The 22,559-nt window shown below is 42.1% G+C and overlaps 1 protein-coding gene across 2 annotated transcripts; it reads left to right on the top strand.

Moving 5' to 3' along the window:
- Positions 1–309: 309 nt before the first annotated feature.
- On the top strand, positions 310–21,394 carry ZNF800 (zinc finger protein 800). Of its 2 annotated transcripts, none has more exons than XM_081023583.1 (5): positions 310–628; positions 5,909–6,016; positions 7,711–7,806; positions 15,555–15,698; positions 16,516–21,394. In XM_081023583.1, the coding sequence occupies exons 2-5, from the start codon at positions 5,956–5,958 to the stop codon at positions 18,564–18,566; spliced, it is 2,352 nt and encodes a 783-aa protein (XP_080879709.1). In that variant the 5' UTR covers positions 310–628; positions 5,909–5,955; the 3' UTR covers positions 18,567–21,394. The 2 variants fall into 2 exon arrangements, with proteins under 2 accessions (XP_080879709.1, XP_080879708.1); XM_081023582.1 differs by having other exon boundaries at positions 5,906–6,016.
- The last annotated feature ends 1,165 nt before the right edge of the window (positions 21,395–22,559 follow it).

Raw genomic sequence — 22,559 nt, 5'->3', positions numbered from 1 at the left:
GGAGAAGAGGCGCGCGCAGGGGACCCCTCCGCCGCGCGCCCAACTTTGCCCCCGCCGCCAACTTTTGTCGCCGTCGGGCGGGAACCCCGCAGAGCACAACAGCCACCTGCGCGCTCGGGGCTCTTGTGGGAGGAGAGCGCGAGCGGGAGAGAGGAGCGAGGAGGCTGGGAAGGGGGCGGAGAGGAGGGAAAAAGCCGGGTGCGGCGCATGCGCCGTGCGCTGCCCCGGGCCTGCCGCGGCCGCAGTCACTTCCTGCCCTTGCGCCCATCCGGCTCCGGGGTCGCGTCGCGGGGCCGCTTGGGCGGGACAGGCGACGGCGAGTTCGCGTCGGGGCGCGGCGACAACAGCGCGCTGCCCTTCCCCGCCGGGCCCCGCATCGTCGGCGGTGGCAGGGTCCCCCGCGCCCGCCTCAGCGGAGCCTCCTCTCCGGGCGCCCTGCTCGCTGTCACCTCGGAGCAGCCCAGGGGCTCCTTCTTCCTTCCTCCCTCTCCGCCTCCCGCGCGCGTCCCGCCGGCCGGTGGCGGGCAGGCAAAGAGGGGCTTCGCTCACGCCCAGCTGCTGCCCGCCCGGCAGGCACCCCACGCGCCTCGCTCGGGCCGGGCTGGCGTCTCTCGCAGGAGCCTTTCCCGTAAGTGTGGTCGCCGCTGAAACTCGCCTCTCCGCCTTCCCTCCGTCACGGGCACCCTCGCCCGCCGCGGAAAACACGGAGGAGATGCGTGTTGGTTGGTTGGTTTGGCTGGCGTGTGTGGGTATACGCGCGCGTGCCCGCCCCCTCCCCTCGCGCGCCGATGCTGGGTTGTGTGAGGCGGGCGACCCGTGTGACAGGTGGCCCCGGAAGAGCGCGCGAGGAGTTGGTAACCTGGGAGGAGGTGGTGTGTTCGGGGGAGAGGGAACTTGTGTGGAGGGGGATGAGTGACAGAGAGGGAGAGGGGTGTGTGTGTGTGTTTGGGAATGTGGGTTCTGTATTGGAATGCTTGTTCTTGTTGTTTTGTTCCTGCATCGCTGATGGAAAGGCTAGTGATGGGGTGGAAGTGGGTGGGTGGGTGGGTGCGTGGCTAGGTCGTAATGGTTGGCATGGTCTGGGTTGGCATTCCTGTATGTGGCATGGATCAGCCCAGCGCCAGATTTAGGGCAGTGTCAGGCGGTTCCACAGCACAGGGCGCTGAGCCGAAGGATGATGATGATGATGATGATGATGATGATATCTTATACTTATGTGGGTACCTACTGAGAAGATCGGTTAAAAAGCAACCGTGCCAAATTGAGTTATTGTCAATTTTTAAAAATATAGTTATTGAAAATTCAAAAAGTACATGATTATGTGTACACTAAACGTTTGAGACGTAAGTAAATGAGAGAAAAGGAAAAAGAGAAACAGAACCTGTGTAGAAGCGAAAATAAAGGGAGGAGGGGGAAATGGGGTATTCTTACAAATACTGTAATAGGTTAGGAACTGGTGAAGTACAACAACAACCTTTTAAAGTATACAGTTTGAGGTTTTTCCCCCTCCCCCCTTTATGAATTATTGTCAAATTAACATTTGGGGTATGTGTGCCAAATTTCATCCTCACTCACAGTGCAATATTACCCAGGGGCAAAACTAGGCTTTACTTCACAAGGGTCAAAGACCCAGTTTGGCACCGCCCCTACGCACATTTGTGGGCGCTGGTGTTCGAAACTCCCACTGTTCCAGGCGCATTTTGTGACAGGAAATTTCACTAGCACGAGCAGTTTTTGATCTCTGGGCGCAGTACTGCACCTAAGATTTCAGATTAAAATGTGGAGTGGAAGGAAAGGAGGACCTTTTTCTGCTTCCCCACTTCCAGCTACTCTCTGACGACTGGAGAAGAAATCCTCTTAAGAATATTAGTGGGGTAGGCAGGGAAACGACTAGACCATGTGAAAAATGAACATAATATTTTAGCTGCTGTTCATTCATTTTCAGCTTTGTATTGTTCTTAGGTTTAAGTTTAGCTCCTAGCTTTCACATCTCAGTTTCTAACACTGCCGTGTAAACACACACACACACACACAGAGAGAGAGAGAGAGAGAGAGAGAGAGAGAGAGAGAGAGAGAGGCTGGGAGCCTCAGTGGTACCCCTCTAGGCTTCACCCAGGGCAAAAAACCTGGCAAGTTCTTGCATAGCTATGGCACTGTATTACCAAAGTCCGCCCCTGGATAGTCATGACTTTTCACAAGGGGACACTGAGGATTTGGCCAAGGATAGTGGGCCAGTGCGTTGCCCCCTCTTCCCCATCTGCCAGCCTGCAACATCTGTTGCCATATGGCCAACAGGTTGATCCTACATATCCTCCAGCAACAGGACATTTACCAGGTGCAGCAATGCTGATTTCTGTGGCGTTGATCTCCTTTCCATCATCACATGTTTGAAGCTATGTGCACAGGACACATCTTATTTTGGTTTATATTTGACAACTGGAGGGCAAGGGAGTGCCTAGCTCAGGAATAGGTTTGGATCAAGTTCTTGATCCCTCATTTATGGTGAATGTGAGATTGGTGAGGGCGGTGGAACTGCATGGTTTGACTTGTCAGGTAAGAAGGGACTGGTTTCGACTCCTCAGTTGCAGTAGACCGTATGTGGTCATTTGTCTGTCTTTACACAGTGGGATTGATTCCTGACAATAAAAATAGGTTTGTTATTTACTTATGACGTTTATATACTGCTTAATTATTTCCATTTATAAGCAGTGTACATAAAAACAGTCCACAGAAAGTGAGACAACAAAATGAGTTCTGTAGATAGTTCTAAAATTGTCTGGCTTAAGTTGTCAAGGGAGAGTTTTTCTGCATATATGGAGAGGGAGGGAGAGAAGAGGTGTCAAGTTTGGTGTGTAAGAGGTAGGATGACTTTTTTGATGGAGATATCTGTGCAGATAAATGTGCATTTTCAAATACAGTTGTGGTTGCCAACAATTAAACACATTTTCCAGCCCTATTGCTAGATACATGGGGGAGCAACAGGTGCTGGTGAAAAGTGAGCCGTCTGGTGCCTAGCTGATATATTTAAGTTTCTAACATGGGTCCACATGGACTGCATACAGACATGGAGATGAGATAGTCTTCGTCAAGGACACAAAGCTTGATCATTTATTTAGATGCTGGTGCTGCAATCCTACATATTCTTTTTTGGGAAGTGAGTCCCATTGTGGGGAAAAGAGACTTACCATTGAGTAAACATGCTTGGATTGAGTTGTGTGTAGATCTTGTCATGATTCATCTTCTTTGGTGATCACTCGTAGCCGAGTAAGATTGTCTTCCATGAATATGGTCTTAACACTGTGTCCATAGGTGACTGTGGAGGCCAATTCTGGATCCACACATCCTTCCACGGTGGGGACATAGGTTTCCGGGCAGGAGTTGATGACAATGAGGATTTGCCAAGTGTGCCTTCCTCTTAGTACATTTCTCCCTTTCATTTTGAGTTCGAGTGTCTTCAAACTCCATGACGCCTTTAGCAGAGGCCAGTTGGAGCACTCGCAGGCCTGTGTTTTCCAGTTGTCTGTGTTTATACTACATTTTTTAAAGATTTGCCTTGAGAGCGTCTTTGAACCTCTTCTGTTGTCCATCGACATTACGCTTTCCATTCTTATGTTGGGAATAGAGTAAGAGCTGGTATAACTGGACAACATAGTACTTTTCCTTTGAATGGAAAGTAAATATGTTAAGGCGTGGCCTGCAATGGTTACTCCTGGAGGAGCTCTTGTGGTTCACGATTATTAAACAAATTTATAGACCACTTCAAAACATAAAGCCATCAATGTGGTGTGTGTACACGTAGAAACATAATTAAATGTTATGCTGTTACGAAGGAGCAAGCATCATATACTTTATCTGCAAACAGTTGGACCATTTTAGGGAATGACATTTTGTAGTGCTCTTAACTCCTTCAACTGCAGCATGAGGGAACCTGCCCAAACTTCTGCAGTTCTATGTATGTAGCCTCAAATATGTGTGAGGCTGCAAAGATCAGTGGCTTAGAAGTTAGCAGTGATGTGACTGGATGCATGCAATTTGAAATCTGTATTGGAGGATATTTAGGAACAAGTTGCATAAAAAATACTGGATTGGTAAATTCACTCCATAAGCTTGTAGATATGCTTTACTCTAAAGTAGTGTATTTCTGATTCCCCATCCTCCAGTTTTGATTGGATGCTGGTGGAGTGCTGAAAACCGCAAACAGCCCTTTTTTTGAGTAGGCCATCATCTGTCCTGAATTATTTCATTCCGATAAATAAATTCCTTTGTGAATGTCAGTTTGCATTACAAAATGTTTGCAAATAGGGCTGAGTGAAAATGTTATTTTGGTTACTCCGATGTGCATTTTATAGGTTTCTAATGCTCGGCTGAAAGAATTCAGGAGACTTATTCTCCCTTTTGGATTAAAATCCAAGTCAAGACAATAATTGCTGTTTCAGCGCCCTTTACCAGCTGGAAAGTAGCAAATAGCCAGGGGGAAAGAGAAGAAAAGAGATTCCCGAAAAGAGTTCCAGCAATGCTTTTCAGGAAAACTACATTTCCCAGAGACTGCTGCACTGGAGAAACTTTCCCCCTTTACACATCCCGTAGCTATTTGCTGTTCTTGGAGCAGTATAACTGGCTAACCAGCCAGGTAACTACTGTATTTTCCGCTCCATAAGACGCACCTGACCATAAGAAGCACCTAGTTTTTAGAGGAGGAAAACAAGAAAAAAAAAATTCTGAACGAAACAGTGAATGTATGATTTTTGTGGTTCATGCTGTGGCCACAGACATGTGATTTGACAGTGAGTTTGGAGTAGCCCAATGCAAAAATCCTGAGGATCCATGTGGACCTGTGCTTTGTAACCACGTTTTTGCGTCATTGCGGCCCCAGGCAACAGTGGGTGCGTGATTTTTTGGGTGCAGGCTGTAGCTATGGACATGCTATGTGATCTGATGGTGAATTTGGGGTGACCCAATGCAAAAATCCTGAGGATCCATGGGCTTTTACCTCCCCCTCCCAGGCAGCCTCCTTTATTGCTAGCGTCCCTTATCTCCCTCCCTGATCGCTTCCTGATCAGCTGCTTCCTTTCAACAGCCCCTTCCCTCTTGTTTGCCTTAGTGTCTTTTCCTTAGCTGGAGCAGTTTTTTGCTCCTCCCTTTCTTCTAATTTCTTTCTTCATTGCTTTAGTCTTCCTGTCTCCTCTCCTTGCAAGTTTGCTGTCTTTACCTCCCCCCTCCCAGGCAGCCTCCTTTATTGCTAGCGTCCCTTATCTCGCTCCCGATCGCTTGCCAATCAGCGGCTTTGTTTCAACACCCACTTCCTTTTTTTTAAAAAAAAGAAAAAAAGCATGATCTGCATTTTGCCCTTGGGCAATTCGGCTCCAGGGACCACACATTCGCTCCATAAGACGCACAGACATTTCTCCTTACTTTCTAGGAAGAAAAAGGTGCGTCTTATGGAGCGAAAAATATGGTACATATATGCCCTGCTTCATCACAGGGTGGTTCAAACATAACGGGGGGTTAGAGAGAAGGAATAAGTAGGGTTGGGGATTGAGGTGGGACAAAAGGTATTTGAGGGTTTACAGAGCTTAGATCAGCTAATTTGAATTAGCGCTGAAAAGGAGTGAAGAACTTTCCTGATTTGGGAGGGAAGGACTTGCCTCGTTTCCAAGCCCGTGTGATGCAACTTAAGCTGCCTCTAATTGCAATAGCTATTTCTAAAACAAAATTTATCCATGTATCCATGTCGTAACAATGGCTGAGTTGAGAAGATTTCGTTTTTTCATATGTGGAATTGCTCTTTGTATATATGTTCAATATTCACCGCTCATTCTTAGATCAGTGATTTTTACAGGGAAGTCATGTAACACTGCAGAACCTTATTTTCCTTGGTAAATGATAGAAAATTTGCTTATTTTAGCAGAAACAAGCTACTAGATGTAGAAGGAAAGTAGGGCGTTGATGTAGAAAATGCCTCTAAGGGACAAGTGTTGTCAGACTGACCACCATCACCATGGCTGCTGTGAACCAGGTAATAGTGCTTTAGTAATTTACCTTTCTTAAAAAAAGAAATAAATAAATGCAGTAAGACGCTGTCGGGAAAAGATAGCCTATATTATGCTGCCGTAATGCAATTAGGACATCTTCAAATATTGTTATATTGCCAGTATTATAAAAATGGTTGGGTTTTGATGAAGTACTTCTTAAATCTTCCTCCTTGTAGACTGGGTTGAGGGAGAAGGTATAGAATAAACATTTCAGGAAACTACGTTTCCAAGGCCTGCAAAACAAAATTTATTCAGCATACAAATAGCTTGATATAAATATATACAAATATTCTGAAGTTGGCACGTTTCTGTAATAACCACATGAGCTTAAAAAAATGGCTTGTAACCTAAAAACACTTGAAACGAGAAAATGAAGAGAGATATACACATTACTACGTGCTTCAACTTAAGATAGGATACCTACTAACCCACTTACCAGAGCTTGAGTAGGCATGTATAAAAACATTTTAATTGACTAAATATGCACAGCCACATAAATAGAGGTCTGCTTCTATGTATATTTAAGAAATACTTCTAACAAGTGCAGATGGCAAGTACCATCTTAAGATGGAGAAAAGTGTGTTCCCCCTTTTCTCTCATATACTTGGAGTGTCTTTTTAAATTGATCTTTGGTATAATGCATATACTGTATGTATCATCTAAAAACAAAGGGTTTTATCCTATTAAGTCACACTTGGAGTAAACTTTTGAAACACATGGATTTTAATAATTTAAGCCCATTAATATCAACTCATGACTTAAGTGGGTACAACCCAAAGAAAGTAAGTTGCTTCAGAACAGGGTTGTTACCTATATGGAATTAATAGATCAGATGATTACTTGACTATACCGTCTATGGCTAATCATCTCAGATTTCTTTAATCGGGTGACATATCTGTTAGGAATCTTTACAAATAAAAAGCTGCGAATGAAATAAATGTTCTTGCAAAGATGCCCAGTTGCGTCTTGACTGACTCAACAGAGTTAACAAACACTAGCATAACTCATTCCTTAAATTGAGATTAATGCAATTGAGCAGCAAACATAATCCTAATATGAATATAGGTACATGAGTGTAGGAATTGCTAGACAACATTGGTAAAACCTTATGGCAATTATTTCTAGCAATTACGTGTATTCTATCTTTCAGAAATGTTATTTGTCATTTCTAGTACTAACTGCTTTCTAGATAAGCTGTATATATATACAGTGGAACCTTATTCCCGAATGCCTCCATTGTCGTACGTTTCGGTTCTCAAACGCCGAAAAACCGGAAGTAAATGCTTCCGTTTTCAAAGGTTTTTTGGAACCTGAACGTGCGACGCGGTTTCCGCTGAGGGCAAGAAGCTCTTGCAACCAATGGGAAGTTGCGCCTCGGTTTTCGAACGTTTCAGAAGCTGAACGGGCTTCCAGAATGGATTTCGTTTGAGAACCTAGGTTCCACTGTATCTCTATTTGTGTGTGAATATGCTTTTTTGAGCTTAACTGAGACAGTCACAGACATTACAGCTGTTTTGGAAATAGCAATAAAAAACCTACATATTTGTCATTTTTGATGTCCAGGCTATATTGCAATGTTTTAATAGAACTTTAATAGAACAGCCTCAGTGCAGTTAACATTTATGTGTGGACATGTACCTTAAGCTCTTTTTTATTATTTATTGTGACTATTTTGCAGTGCATATACTGGAACCTGGAGATCACCCTTTATTGCAGCAGCCTCTTCAGACATCAAAATCCGGCATTCAGCAAATTATTGAATGTTTTCGATCAGGTATGAGTAGGTTCTTTTTTATATATTATTTTGCCTTGAAGGTTTGGAATGCTTCAGTGGTGACATAAATAACATCTAATAAACAATCTAAAATCATTATTTCACATTTTAAGAAAAATGGCGCTCTTGGATTTTCATGGATTTGATTTTGGGTTGTATCCAACATTAGTCATATTCAGGGGCGCGGACTTATAAAAAATATTGGGGGGGGGGCCGGGAAAGCTCATGAATAATAAATAAGCTCATGAATATGCAGATAAAGTGGCGCCTCCTCCTCGTGAGCGAATAGGGGAGAGCGTGCTGCGCCTATTAATCAGCTCCGAAGGAAATTGGGTGGAGCTTTTGCTCGGGAGGGAGGGCAGGAGGCATGCAGCCCGACCCTGTGCATTTTGGGCTGGGGGAGGGGCGGTGGTGGCGCTCTGCTGGAGGGGCGCCTGAGATTATTGGGGGGGCGGAGCCCCCCCAAACGAATTTTTGAGGGGGCTCGGGCCCCCTCAGGCCCCATGGAGTCGGCGCCTATGGTCATATTCACAGTAGAACCACTGGGTTGTAACCAATAAAATAATTGCACATGAAAGCCTACTTCCTCAGGCAACATGGAACCTCTTCTCTCCCTCCTCCACCTCCAAAATCTGCTCTGGGGGTTCCCCCCAACTCTCTGGAGCAGATTTAGGGGTAAGCATGGAAGGAGAAAGAAGTAAAGTTCTCTTGTGCCCATGCAAGTTAGTTCATGTTCACACTGATATCCTTGGATACAACCCACTGAAATTACAGTGGTACCTTGGGTTACATACGCTTCAGGTTACATGTGCTTCAGGTTACAGACTCCGCTAACCCAGAAATAGTGCTTCAGGTTAAGAACTTTGCTTCAGGATAAGAACAGAAATCATGCTCCGGCGGCACCGCAGCAGCAGGAGGCCCCATTAGCTAAAGTGGTGCTTCAGGTTAAGAACAGTTTCAGGTTAAGTACGGACCTCCGGAACGAATTAAGTACTTAACCCGAGGTACCACTGTACTTGGAGAATTTCTGAATGAATAAATAGGTCTAACCAAGATTCACTGACTCTACTATTCTGTTACCAACAGTAAGTAGTCAGTCAGATGCTTCTGGTACTCCCTGGCCTCCCTTCCGCGGCTTGTGATTGGCTGTAGGAGCTTCCTGCAACCAATCAGAATCCGCACTTTGGTTTCTGAACGTTTTGTAAATCGAACGGACTTCGTTCGACTTCCAAGGTACGACTTTACTGTATACATTGTAGCTGAGACTGTAGCACTTCAAATTTTGAAAACCCCTTTGGGAAAATGTTCACCACAAATTATGTATTTACAATAGCAGTGCAGTTCTGAGATATGCAGTAAAGTTGTTTTTTTATCATGGCTTTTGCTGGCAACGAGTGACAGCAATCAAAATGATGTTTGATTGTTTATTTTACTGTATAATAACTATGTATGATATGGTTATTGACTGCCTTGAGATGCCCATATAAGAAGCATATAAATATTTTAATAAAATATAAATAAATAAATTTAGGTACAGAAAACTGGTAACTGTAAATCTACTCTAACGTTAATCTTGCCACTCCATTTGTAAAATCATCTAAATTAGTGGCTTTTGCCATATCTTTTAGTAAATTGCAGATGCTTATTTTGTGTTGTAGGGAAGAAGCATTTCTTTTCCCTGTCTGCAGAAATTTGGAATTTCTCCTTTGTGACCTTAGAAATTTCGGGCTTAGGTTGAATGTTCAGGGAAGTTTTTAATTTTTGACATTTTAATGTATTTTTAATCTTTGTTAAGTCAGGGACGCGGGTGGCGCTGTGGGTAAAACCTCAATGCCTAGGACTTGCTGATCGTATGGTCGGCGGTTCGAATCCCCGCGGTGGGGTGAGCTCCCGTCTTTCGGTCCCAGCTCCTGCCCACCTAGCAGTTCGAAAGCACACTTAAGTGCAAGTAGATAAATAGGTACCGCTTTATAGCGGGAAGGTAAACGGCGTTTCCTTGTGCTGAGCTGGTGCTGGCTCGCCAGAGCAGCTTCGTCACGCTGGCCACGTGACCCGGAAGTGTCTCCGGACAGCGCTGCCTCTTAAGTGAGATGAGCGCACAACCCTAGAGTCGGACACGACTGGCCCGTACGGGCAGGGGTACCTTTACCTTTACCTAATCTTTGTTAAAGATTAAAATGATGATGATGATGTCTGATGTGGTCTTGTTGGTTTCTGAAAAAAGGAGTAAGGATTGTCGTTGGCGTTGTCAAGCAGGATTGTAGTATATTGTTTCTATTTGGATCGTCTTTTCTAGTTAGGATAGCGATTGAATGGATATGTGTGTGTTGCTAACTATAGTCATTTATGGGAGTGGGTGGCGCTGTGGTCTAAACCACTGAGTCTCTTGGGCTTGCAGATCAGAAGGTCGGTGGTTCTTATCCACGCGACGGGGTGAGCTCCCATTGCTCTGTCTCAGCTCAAAAGCACGCCAGTTCAAGTAGATAAATAGGTATTGCTGTGGTGGGAAGCTAAACGTCATTTCCATACACTCTGGTTTCTGTCACGGTGTTCTGTTGCACCAGAAGTGGTTTAGTCACACTGGCCACATGACCTGGAAAGCTGTCTGTGGACAAATGATGGCTCCCTCGGCCTGAAAGCGAGATGAGCACCGCAACCCCATAGTTGCCTTTGACTGGACTTAACCATCCAGGGGTCCTTTACCTTTACCTTTACCTTTACCTAGTCATTTAAGGTGTTTATTGTTTATTGTTTTATGCTACTTGTATTTCTACCTTTTAGCATTTTAATTGTTAGCAGTTTTTATCTTTGCTGTTGTTTTATACTAATTCCTTTCATATGTAAACATAAGTGATAATTTAGTTGCAAGGCAGTGTAGAAATACCCAGAATAAAATAATAATACTGTGTTCAAAATGGTTGGTAAGACAGTACTGGACTTCTATAAGTTTCTATGCAGCCCCTGCTTCCTTCCAATTAGAATAATTATACTCTACTGTGGAATGGGTCAGGTAATGGCAAGGTAATGAAAGCTATAAAGAAGATGCAGCAATCTATCTATCATCTATCTATCTATCTAATCATCATCATCATCTAAGTTCAAACATCACTCATGTGCTAAGCATGGGTCGAGCTTCCTAACAATCAGGAAAACAGTGATTTAGAACTGTTTTTTCTTTTCATTTTCAGTCTATTGAAAACTTCTGAATTTAGCTGTATCTGGGTTCCAGAAGAGGAGCAGCAAACCATGTTTAGTATCTTAATTCAGACATTAAGCCAAGCTGTGTTTTCTCAGACATGTTTCCTGGCTACTTAGAATCAATTTAGATAACGTAAAACAAGAACAACACAGTTAAACTTTACAGAACATACTTTGGAATGATATCTGAAATAAACCTTAGAAAAAGGAAATACTAGTAGAGAAAAATGAAAAAAGTAAAGTAACTGGCGATTCCATGGAAAGACCCACCCATTTTTCATTTTCATATATAGTTTACATGTTGTATATCATTTTAAAGATAATTTTCCGTAGTTTCATGATCTGGCAACAGTTTTTCAAAATGGCAGTGGACATGTGACAACCAGAAGCATGACATGCAAGATGACACAGAATTCCTTGTAAATCTAATTTAAATGGCAAGTCAGCTCCATGGTCTGACATTTCTATGTTCTCGAGTGTTTACTTAGTGCACTAGCACTGTCAAATAGCAGCAGCAGTAATTTATGGGACTACAAATGGCTTTTTTGCTCAGGTGTTTGACATAAGAGAAATAGAAGTGCTTTGAAAAGGAACTCTGAAACTTTTATATAAAAGGGATGCAGTGTGGACCCAAGTTTGTCTTTAGCTTTTAGGATATTTTACCAGGTCACACCTGATCAATCTGGATACCTGATCGTGTGCTAGGCAAATAAACTTTTGAAAATGGAAATAATGTTCCATATACCAAGCATGTTGTTGGGTGATCCCTTCAAACACCGAAATAACAGTTTGCACAGAATTGCAGCCTCATTCTATTGCCCATTTAGTACCATTTTAACTATTATATTTGCTTGTGAAAATAGTATAAGTATTGTACAGTTGTACTATTGTATGATCCTTGCTTTTGAAACCATAGTTTTTATCAGTATACTAGGTAAAATAGGCTAATCTGAAAACAAGCTGCTTAATCTTTTTGTTTTGTTTTGTTTTTACTTCCTCATTAATGTCTTACTAAGGCTTTCTGAGAAGTGGCATTAAAATTAATTCAATAGATGTTTTAATGTTAAATAAATTTGTGTTTTGGGGGAATGGACTTTGATTTTATATAATTTATATCTGAAAGAAATAACGCTAGTGAAAAATATACAATTTTGCAGTATTGGAGTAATAAAGGTAAAGGGCCCATGGATTTAACCAGTCAAAGGCAAAGGCAAACTGTGGGGTTGCAGCGCTCATCTTGCTTTCAGGCCGAGGCAGCTGGCGTCTGTCCATAGACAGCTTTCTGGGTCATGTGGCCAGCGGGACTAAGCCACTTCAGGCACAACGGAACACCGTGATGGAAACCAGAGTGCATGGAAATGCCATTTACCTTCCTGCCGCAGTGGTACCAATTTATCTACTTGAACTGGTGTGCTTTAGAAGTGCTAGGTTGGCAGGAGCTGGGACTGAGCAACAGGAGTAATAGGAATACTAGGCTGTTAGTAGCATCAGTTGGATCTCTACACTGATATTGTTTCATGTTGAGAGAGGCATACCCACATTCACACTTTTAAACAGAACTTTACAGCATCTTGAAGTCCAGATTTGGTTAAAAAAAAAGAGAGAGAAATATAGATAAGAATACATCATAGAAAGTATCATTCATTATTCAGTAACTAGATGTTGAAGGGTTTGAAATAAATTACTCAAGATTACCGGTAGTTTGTGTTCAAGGGTCTAACTGATTTCCGTCTGGCTTTGGCCTGTTCTTGAGTCACTCAGTTGGATGATTTATACTGGGATATTGTTAGGAATCATCTAATTCTTTTCTGATGGGCCTCTAAACAGCTTTAAATACCATCAACAATGGGCTGTCTCTCTGGACCAGGACATTCCAGAGGTTTGGACCCAGAAGGTGGTGTTTGACGATTTCCGTTCCATCTTATAGTTTTGTCTTTCAGGTTCCCATGCTATTTAACATTCACTTGACACTGCTGAAAGAAGTCATTTGAGGAGGTTTGGATCAAAGTGTTGTCCCATAGTTCTGTCCCTTTATTCTACCTGCTCTGGTCAAAATGCCCCAGTAGAACCGACTTGGGTTGGATAGCACGGTCGCTGAAAGAACCAAGTTAGGGGATTTTCCTGAACTTGGTGCTAGTTATATTGAGTCTGGTGGCTATGAGTGACTTTTAGTAGGGCCAAAGCTGGTGAACCGGTCCAAGCTATCTAATCTAAATAAAGCAAATCTCCCGTTAAATGTGCTCTCTTTACATCCAGACCATATTCTTATAGTGCACTCTACAGCTGCCTTTATAGATTATTTGGAAACTTCAACTGCTTCAGAATGCAAGCACTAGTTTGCTTACGTGAGCCATTGCTTAGGGCACACCACATGCTGTATCAGGATGGATTTGATTTAAATCAAATCAATTTAAATCAATTTAAATCAATTTAAATCACGATTTAAATCACTAGTCAGTAAGACTTGATTTAAATCATTTTTTTACAGAAAGGCTCATTCTTGCTAGTATAATTTTAATATTTACAATCAGATGACGTTTTTATTTCTGGAATAATAAATTTTCAGAGTAGTTTTTACAGTTATATCAAAAATTAATGATTTGGTTATACTATTAGAAATGCATAGACAGATAATTATGAAATTATTGTGAGGTTTAGTAAGTTGACTATTTATATTTGGAAAACTTTTCTGCTGTACTTTATTGGAAGGAGAAAAACAATCATTTCCTTAATAACAATTTAACTAAAGCAATAACATTATAGCATATGTATCCATGTTGGTTAAACATTTCTTTTTATTTTAAAAAAACTTAGACTGAGTTTTAGCACACATGAAATACTCAAAACAAATCCTTATTTCCTGCTGAATAGACTTTGGAATATAATGTAACTTAAATAGAAAACTATCTTTAGAAAGATTTTTCCTCCAAAAGCATTTTATTTTTAAAATCCAATTTAAATCAAAAAAATCTGATTTAAATTTTAAAAATCTGATTTTTTTAAATAAAAAAAATCATTGAGTTTTATCCACCCTGGGCTGTACCATTGGTATTCAGGCTCAGTTTAAAGTACTCATGTTGACCTTTAAAGTCCTAAACAGGCTGTCTGAGGGACCACTTGTACCCATACTAAACTGCCCTGGCCTTAAGATTGGCCCCTGAGATCACAAGGAACCAGTTTTAATTCTGGAGTCAACTAAAAGTATAAAAGACTATTAGCATAAATACCTGGCAAAGCATGCACTTTGTGCTGCACAAAACTGATCGTTCTGCAGCCCCTTCACAATCCATCTGTAGGGACTCCCCCCCCCCCCCCAGGCCAAGTTTGTCAGTGACTACTAACCAGTTACTGGCAACCAGTCATTTCTGAGCACCATTCGGAGTGTTGGTGCTGACCTTTAAAGCCCTAAACGGTCTTGGCCCAGTATACCTGAAGGAGTGTCTCCACCCCCATCGTTCAGCCCAGACACTGAGATCCAGCGCCGAGGGCCTTCTGGCGGTTCCCTCCCTGTGAGAAGTGAGGTTACAGGGAACCAGGCAGAGGGCCTTTTTGGTAGTGGTGCCCACCCTGTGGAACGCCCTCCCATCAGAAATAAATAAGTATATGACTTTTAGAAGACATCTGAAGGCAGACCTGTTTAGGGAAGTTTTTACTGTTTAATGCTATACAGTAGTACCTCGGGTTAAGAACTTACTGTATTTTTCGCTCCATAAGACGCACCAGACCACAAGACACACCTAGTTTTTGGAGGAGGAAAACAAGAAAAAAAATATTCTGAATCTCAGAAGCCAGAACAGCAAGAGGGATCGCTGCGCAGTGAAAGCAGCAATCCCTCTTGCTGTTCTGGCTTCTGTGATAGTTGCGCAGACTGCATTCGCTTCGTAAGATGCACACACATTTCCCCTTTTTAGGAGGGAAAAAGTGAGTCTTATAGAGCAAAAAATACGGTAATTCATTCCGGAGGTCCGTTCTTACCCTGAAACTGTTCTTAACCTGAGACACCACTTTAGTTAATGGGGCCTCCTACTTCTGCTGCGCCACCGCCACACAATTTCTGTTCTCATCCTGAAGCAAAGTTCTTAACCCGAGGTACTATTTCTGGGTTAGTGGAGTCTGTAACCTGAAGCGTCTGTAATCCGAGGTACCACTGTATTGCGTTTTTAATATTCAGTTGGGAGCCGCCCAGAGTGGCTGGGGAAACCTAGCCAGATGGGCGGTGTATAAATAAATAAATTATTAAAATTATTATTATTATTGACCACCATGCAAGCCCTCTAGCGGCCCAAGGGGCCAAAAACTAAGTACTTAAGGGTTGCTACCCTGTACACACTTACATGCGAGTAAGTCTCATGGAACTCAGTGGGGTAAGTATGGGTAGGTATGTGTAACATTCAACCATTAGTCTTACTTATGTCTGTGGGAAAGATGTTGGCGTTTGATTAATTTCCCCATAAACATAATTGAACATTTAAAGTACTTACCTTCACCTGGATCATGCCTCGAATGCACCTAGTAGTAACTTTTTATATGTTTATTTTTATATGTTTCAGGAACTAAGCAACTTAAACATATTTTGCTGAAAGATGTGGACACCATCTTCGAATGTAAATTATGCCGCAGCCTCTTCAGAGGACTACCGAATTTAATAACCCACAAGAAGTTCTACTGTCCTCCAAGTCTCCGGATGGATGACAGTAAGTTTTGTTCTCTCAAGTCTCTTGTTCAACATACAGTTGTACCTTGGAAGTCGAACGGATTCTGTTCCGGAAGTCCATTTGACTTCCAAAACTTTCGGAAACCAAAGTGCGGCTTCTGATTGGCTGTAGGAAGCTCCTGCAGCCAATCAGAAGCCACAGAAGTCTGATAACCCACAAACATAGCAAGAGCTCTGCTGGATCAGGCTAAAGGTCAGTCTTATCCAGCACTCTGTTCTCCCAGTGGCGAACCAGATGCCTTTGGGAAACATGCAAGCAGGAGATGAGGAGCAAGCAACAGAGGATGAGGAGAGGATGCTTAACCTTTTCCACATATCTAAATTCCTTGTCTAAATTGCTACCTGAGTGCTTTTATCCTGGCAGAGGGGGAAACAGAAGTACAGTGGTACCTTGGGTTACAGACGCTTCAGATTACAGGCGCTTCAGGTTATAGACTCTGCTAACCCAGAAGTAGTGCCTCGGGTTAAGAACTTTACCTCAGGATGAGAACAGAAATTGCGCAGCGGTGGCACAGTGACAGCGGGAGGCCCCATTAGCTAAAGTGGTACCTCAGGTTGAGAACAGTTTCAGCTTAAGAACAGACCTCCGGAATGAATTAAGTTCTTAACCCGAGGTACCACTGTATCACTGTACTGTATACAACACTTAATGTCTCACATCATATGTAACTAATCCACAACCTGAAAAAGAGACAATGCATGTTGTAAACCAAGAAAATCTATAATAAAAGAGTGACACCTGTGAAATAATATAATGTAAACATTGTGGGGTTTTTTGTTTTTTTTTTAATCTACAGACTCTCCTGATGTAAATGATAAGCAGAGCCAAGCCATAAGCGATCTCCTGGAAGCTATGTATCCTAGAGTGGACAAGCAAGACTATATAATCCGTTTGGAACCTATAGAGACAAACCGGAATGCTGTCTTTCAATATGTTTCAAAGGCAGATAGCACTGTTGAGAACATTGAGATGAATGTCACCACCGAACCAGCTCCTGTAGCAGAAACGCCAGAACCTACCGCAGAACCTCCTAAAGCGGTTCCTAGTCCCTCACAGGAAGAAACGGCAGAGATTCCTGTGGTTGCTGCTGCTAGCAAGGTAATATTGACTCCAGAAGAACCGTCTCTGTCCTCGAAGCCTCAGCTGCAATGCGATAAACCAGATTTGGGTCACCAGTTAATTTGCTGCCTCTGTAAAAAAGAATTTCATTCCAGACGCAGTGTACGCCGGCATATTAGAAAAGTACACAAGAAGAAGATGGAAGAACTGAAGAAATTTATTGAAATTAAAAGGCGGCCAAATCAGACATCTGGAAGGGGGCGCAATAAGAACATTCTTGTAACACTGGGTAGGAGCTGTCCTGTATGCTATAAATCCTTTGCTACAAAAGCCAATGTAAGGAGGCATTTTGATGAAGTTCACAGGGGACTGAGGAGGGATTCCATCACTCCTGACATAGCTACAAAGCCTGGGGAACCTTTGTCCTTGGAATCGGCTAAAAAATCTGTTAAGACCCGAAAACAAAAGTCCCTTAAGGCTGAATACAACTTAACCACCTGCAAATGCCTCTTGTGCAAGAGGAAATACAGTTCGCAGGTAATGCTCAAAAGGCATATGCAAATTGTTCACAAGATCACCCTTTCAGCAAAAAATGCTAAAAGAGAGAAGAAGCCCAATAACGCAGTTAGCACAGAAGTGAAAGAGAAAACGGAACCAGCAGAATCTTCGGAATCAGTGCCTCCCATCATCAGCTCCCCGCAGAATGAAACAAAGGGAACAAATCATTCGAATGAAAGGAAGAATGCATCTTCATCGACTGAGAAAAAGAATGCCTCGTCATCCGCCGAACGAAAGAATGCATCGTCCACTGAACGAAGGAATGCATCAGCTGCTGAACGGAAGAATGCATCATCCGCTGAACGGAAGAATGCATCGTCTGCTGAACGAAAGAATGTATCATCTGCTGAACGGAAGAATGCATCGTCCGCTGAACGAAAGAATGCATCGTCTGCTGAACGAAAGAATGCATCGTCCACTGAACGAAAGAATGCATCGTCCACTGAACGAAAGAATGCATCGTCCGCTGAACGAAAGAATGCATCGTCCACTGAACGAAAGAATGCATTGTCCGCTGAACGAAAGAATGCATCTTCTTCCACTGAAAGGAAGAACGCACCACCCACAAAGAAAAACAAAGTTAAGCCGAGCTCTGAAAATTCTAAGTCAAGTAATCAGTCCATTGCAAGTGGTCTCCGAAAGCCCAGGAAGCCCAGACTTTCCGTTGGCTTTGACTTCAAAAAGCTTTACTGCAAACTCTGCAAACGCCAATTTACGTCCAAGCAAAATCTAACGAAGCACATCGAGTTGCACACGGACGGAAATAACATTTTTGTGAAATTCTACCGGTGCCCGCTCTGCCCTTACGAAACCCGCCGGAAGCGCGACGTGATCAGACATATAACCGTCGTGCACAAAAAGTCTTCGCGCTACCTTGGCAAGATAACGGCAAGCTTGGAAATCAGAGCAGTGAAAAAACCCATTGACTGTGTTTTAAACAAGGTGACGAGAAGAGGCGCTCCGAGGGATGAAGGTAAGCAAAATGGTGCAAAGCCGGACGTCACCGCTAACTCACCCAGCAAGAAGTACGAAGGGGCTGATGTGGGCATTGAAGTGAAAGTCACAAAGAATTTCTCTCTGCACAGATGCAATAAATGCGGGAAAGCGTTTGCCAAAAAGACTTTCCTAGAACATCACAAGAAGACTCATAAGGCAAACGCATCCCATTCGCCCGAAGAAAACAATACAACCAAAGGCAGAAGCACGAGATCTAAAGCTCTTGTCTGCTGAGGAACAACTAGTGCCTTGCAAAACGTTTGCCTGAATTTTCCACTGGTGTTTCTAGCTCAGACTCTGACGCTGTAGAACATAAAAAGAATATTGCATTTATTCTTTTCAGCCACGTATTTATAGGATTCAAGATGAATTTGTCTTTGTTCAAGAAAGTGAACCTAGCACAGTTGTACATGGTCGGTTCATGAAAGTTTAATAATATTCTGTAACAAGTTGGTTGGGGCATAATGTTTAGCGGTAGGGACCGTAGTTCCAAAGGTTTTTTTAAATTAACTTTGCACTTCGTTGGTACTGACCAGGTAGAGGAAAGCCTTTGATGGGCTTGAAGTAGCCTGTTAGTGCTGTGTTTCCCTGTGGTTTTAGTCTGTTAGCAAATATTTCTGGCATATAGAGTTTTTGCATAAATGCTAGCATACTTAAGATGAGCATAAAATTAGGGTATATAGCTCTATATAGCTCTATAGTTTAGAGTCAACACTTTTGCGTTAAAATTCCGTTTCTCTGTTTGACACAAGATGTCCATTCCTCTTAGAGAAACTAAAATCTCAGTTTTTTTCCTGAGCTAGAATTTTGGTACCTGGACCTTTATAGGCATTTTAACCATAACGTTTGTTTCCACATACCCTGTTTTGACACCTACGGGTGGGGATATTGGATATTCTACAGTTCAGTGGCAATTTTACATGACGTACAAAACAACAGTCTTAACTAGCTTCAGTTGAAATGTTGTTGGGCAACCAGCCATCAAGGAGAGAATAGTTTTGTGAGTTTTTTTTAATTACTACTTTATACAAAAGATTATTAATCTCTAACAGATGTTTATTAAGAGTATATCTATGTTGATAATTCAGATCCAAAGTTCCCATTAGGTGAAGGTATCTTTCCAGAGTTAAACCACTTGTGGATTCTGGTTTTAATGTGAAAAGGTTATATGTAGACAAGCTTCCAGATATTTGGGAGCCACCCTCAGGTTGCTGGGGGACGTTGGTGGGTTTTTTCGTTTTGTCTTTTAAAGGCTAAATAATAAAGATATGGGTTATTCTTACCAAAACCACAGTCAGCTTATTGGACACAGAAAGTGCTTCTGGCTTTTGTGTGGAAAATGTTCATGCTGCCTACAAGTAAAGCCCCCTTTTTTAAGTTGGCTTAATATTATATTGATATATGTATTTCTCCTTAACATGAGGTGATGTGTGGTAAAATTTGGAATTAGAACCACTAATATCTTGAAATAGTTCTATGAGAGGAAATATTTTTATAAGCTATTTTCTTAGTAAATGTATTGATTGTTCCTAAAAGGTAACGTCTTGTCTGAGTTTTTCAAGAGCGATTAAACTCCATTAAAAATAGCCCTTTGAATTAATAGCCAGCTTTCTTATTTCATGTGTGCAGTAGTGCTGGTAACAGAAAAATGAACATTTTAAAAGGGAAATTTTGCAAACCATTTTTGAAGAACCATTCTTTTTAAGGACGTTATCAACTTGGAGCATGCGTTCCAGACTTGGCCCTTACTTAATTCTAATTTTGCTGAACAGATTTTACGTCCATTGTGATATACTACTAAGCAAACACTTGTTGTGTGATGTACTTTAAAAATATTTTTTTACAGATGAATGTATATGAGCAGTTTCTTAGCGTAATTTGAATGAATTGCAATTTGAATCGTAATATTTTTTAGCATTGGCGCTAATTTCAATTCATGGTTCAATACTTTTTTGGGAGTATTAAGTTTGACTGTACTGAACTTGCTGCAAAAAAAAAAATGTATAGTAATTTTGCATGGTTAGCATATTGGTCAGTCTTTCATATGGAAGTTTACAAGTGACCCACATTCCCCTATTTTAATTGTTGTGTTTTTTTAAAAAAAAGATTATACACAAGCACTTTAATAGATGCAGTTTAAAATTTTAGTTATTTTTTAAAACACAGTACACTAATGTTCATGTGAAGATAGTAGATGGGTTTTGTAGACAATTCATATACAACCGTAGTTCCTTAAATATTGTTTAAACGGAAGATAGTGGAAGGACTTTTTTTTCTTTTTTTCTTTTTGCCCACAAGATGTTGAATGACCACTGTAGATGGCACTTGACTTTCACTGTAAAGTTTATGAAATTCTTGCTTCCTATCTTATTTTATAATCGATTCTATAGCAAAACATTAGTATACCTACCATTATGAAATTTTTGGCAGGTTTCTGCGCTTTCTTAATTTTTAGAAAATGTTTAGTGATTTGTGTCAAATTGCCACAGTTTAAAAGATGATGGGTTAGATCCAGAAGACTTGTGAACAGGATCCCGCTCACAGGATCCTCCTATTGGAGGAAGGCGGATGAAGCTATTTTCACTGATTCCTCCTCCTCCCTCCTCCAGAGCAGTGTGAGGTGTGGCATGGAGGGCTAGAGAGGAAAGAGGAAGTGGCAAAAACCACCTCGCTTCACCTTCCTCCCGTGGGAGCTTCTGCTGGTTCTTGGTCCCTTCTGTTCACGGAAGGGACTGTCTCTGGATCCAACCCGATGTACAAATGAAGAAATGCCATTTTTAAAATATTGGTCGACTCCCTTGCTTAGGGAATGCCTTGTGTCCATATATACTTTTTTGTATAAAATATATCTAAAAATGTTGATCATAAATAAAAAAAATATTCTTTTATGGATAGGTAAGTGTTTGGCCTTTTAGTGCTTTGCACTAAAAAAACAAAACTGTGAATGGAAAATAGACTGTAACTGTTGCTGGAAATGTTCTATGTTTGAATACACTTGCTTCTTGGAGAATTGTACTTTATTTGGAAATAAAGCAGACTGGAAGTTATTTGAGGTAAATGTACTTGAATGTTTGTACTTGATTTTATTAGTTGAATTTGTGCGTGTTTACAACTCCGAGAATAATATGGGTTATGTTAGCCTTTATCTCAGTGCCCAGGTACTCTTGGGGCTAGGGACGCAGGTGGCGCTGTGGTATAAACCACTGAACCTCTTGGGCTTGCTGATCGGAAGGTTGGTGGTTCAAATCCCCAAAACAGAGTGAGCTCCCGTTGCTCTGTCCCAGCTCCTGCCAACCTAGCAGTTCAAAAGCGTACCAGTGCAAGTAGATAAATAGGTACTGCTGCAGCGGGAAGGTAAACAGTGTTTCCGTGCGTTCTGGTTTCCGTCACAGTGTCCTGTTGCGCCAGAAGCAGTTTAGTCATGCTGGCCACTTGACCCGGAAAGCTGTCTGTGGACAAACGCCGGCTCCCTTGGCCTGAAAGCGAGATGAGCGCCGCAACCCCATAGTCTCCTTTGACTGGACTTAACCGTCCAGGGGTCCTTTACCTTTTACCTTTTTACTCTTGGGTCTGATGGGGAGACAATAAGAGAGCAGAAGGTTAGGGATGCATGGAGAAGGAGGGGGCGGACTGGATTGCCTGACCGCGCAAGGGAAACGGTCAAAACGGTGTGGTTTTTAGCTTTGATTTGAATAGTTGAGTGAACAGAACTGATTTTTTTGAGCCAAGTAAGTGGTGCTTCTACCTGTAACCTTCAGTAGAAAGCATCCTTCATTGCGGCTTACCACACTCAGTTCGGTACGTTGCTACATCCAGAAAACTCACCTTGACCAGTTCAGTTCAGTGGTGGGTTCCTGGGTCAAACTTACCTTCTCTAAGATACAGCCAAACTCCCATCAACCTAGTCAATGATTATTTAATGACCCCCATGGCCATTTGCTCTTTCACATTCACTGCTTCTTGAACTTCACCCAATCAGTAAAGTTAATGCACGGGTGATCACTGACTTCTCTCGAGGAAACTGCAAGAGAACCTAGACAACCACTTGCATAATGATTACAGGTAAGCAACTTGTTTTTAGCTGGAATGGGCCATGTGTAAAGAGAGCCTTATGGTCCCACCATCTGAGTGCTGATACAGTGATATTTGTGTGTGTGTTCACTCTGATGAAAGCCATATAAGCTAGTTTTCTGACCTCAAATGATTGGGCAATCCAGGCCATTGCAG

The sequence above is a fragment of the Podarcis pityusensis genome (genome assembly GCF_964106645.2).
Source record: "Podarcis pityusensis genome assembly, chromosome: 10".
Lineage (NCBI taxonomy): Eukaryota > Metazoa > Chordata > Lepidosauria > Squamata > Lacertidae > Podarcis > Podarcis pityusensis.
The sequence above is the reverse complement of the archived record's forward strand: the minus strand, read 5'-3'. Positions and strand labels throughout refer to the sequence as shown.

Bases quoted from the DNA above. Each gene is read 5' to 3' on its own strand.
- ZNF800 (XM_081023583.1), top strand. From the start codon at position 5,956: ATGCCTCTAAGGGACAAGTGTTGTCAGACTGACCACCATCACCATGGC. The intron at 6,017-7,710 runs GTAATAGTGCTT...ACTATTTTGCAG, and splicing joins CCATGGCTGCTGTGAACCAG to TGCATATACTGGAACCTGGA. The intron at 7,807-15,554 runs GTATGAGTAGGT...TATATGTTTCAG, and splicing joins TATTGAATGTTTTCGATCAG to GAACTAAGCAACTTAAACAT.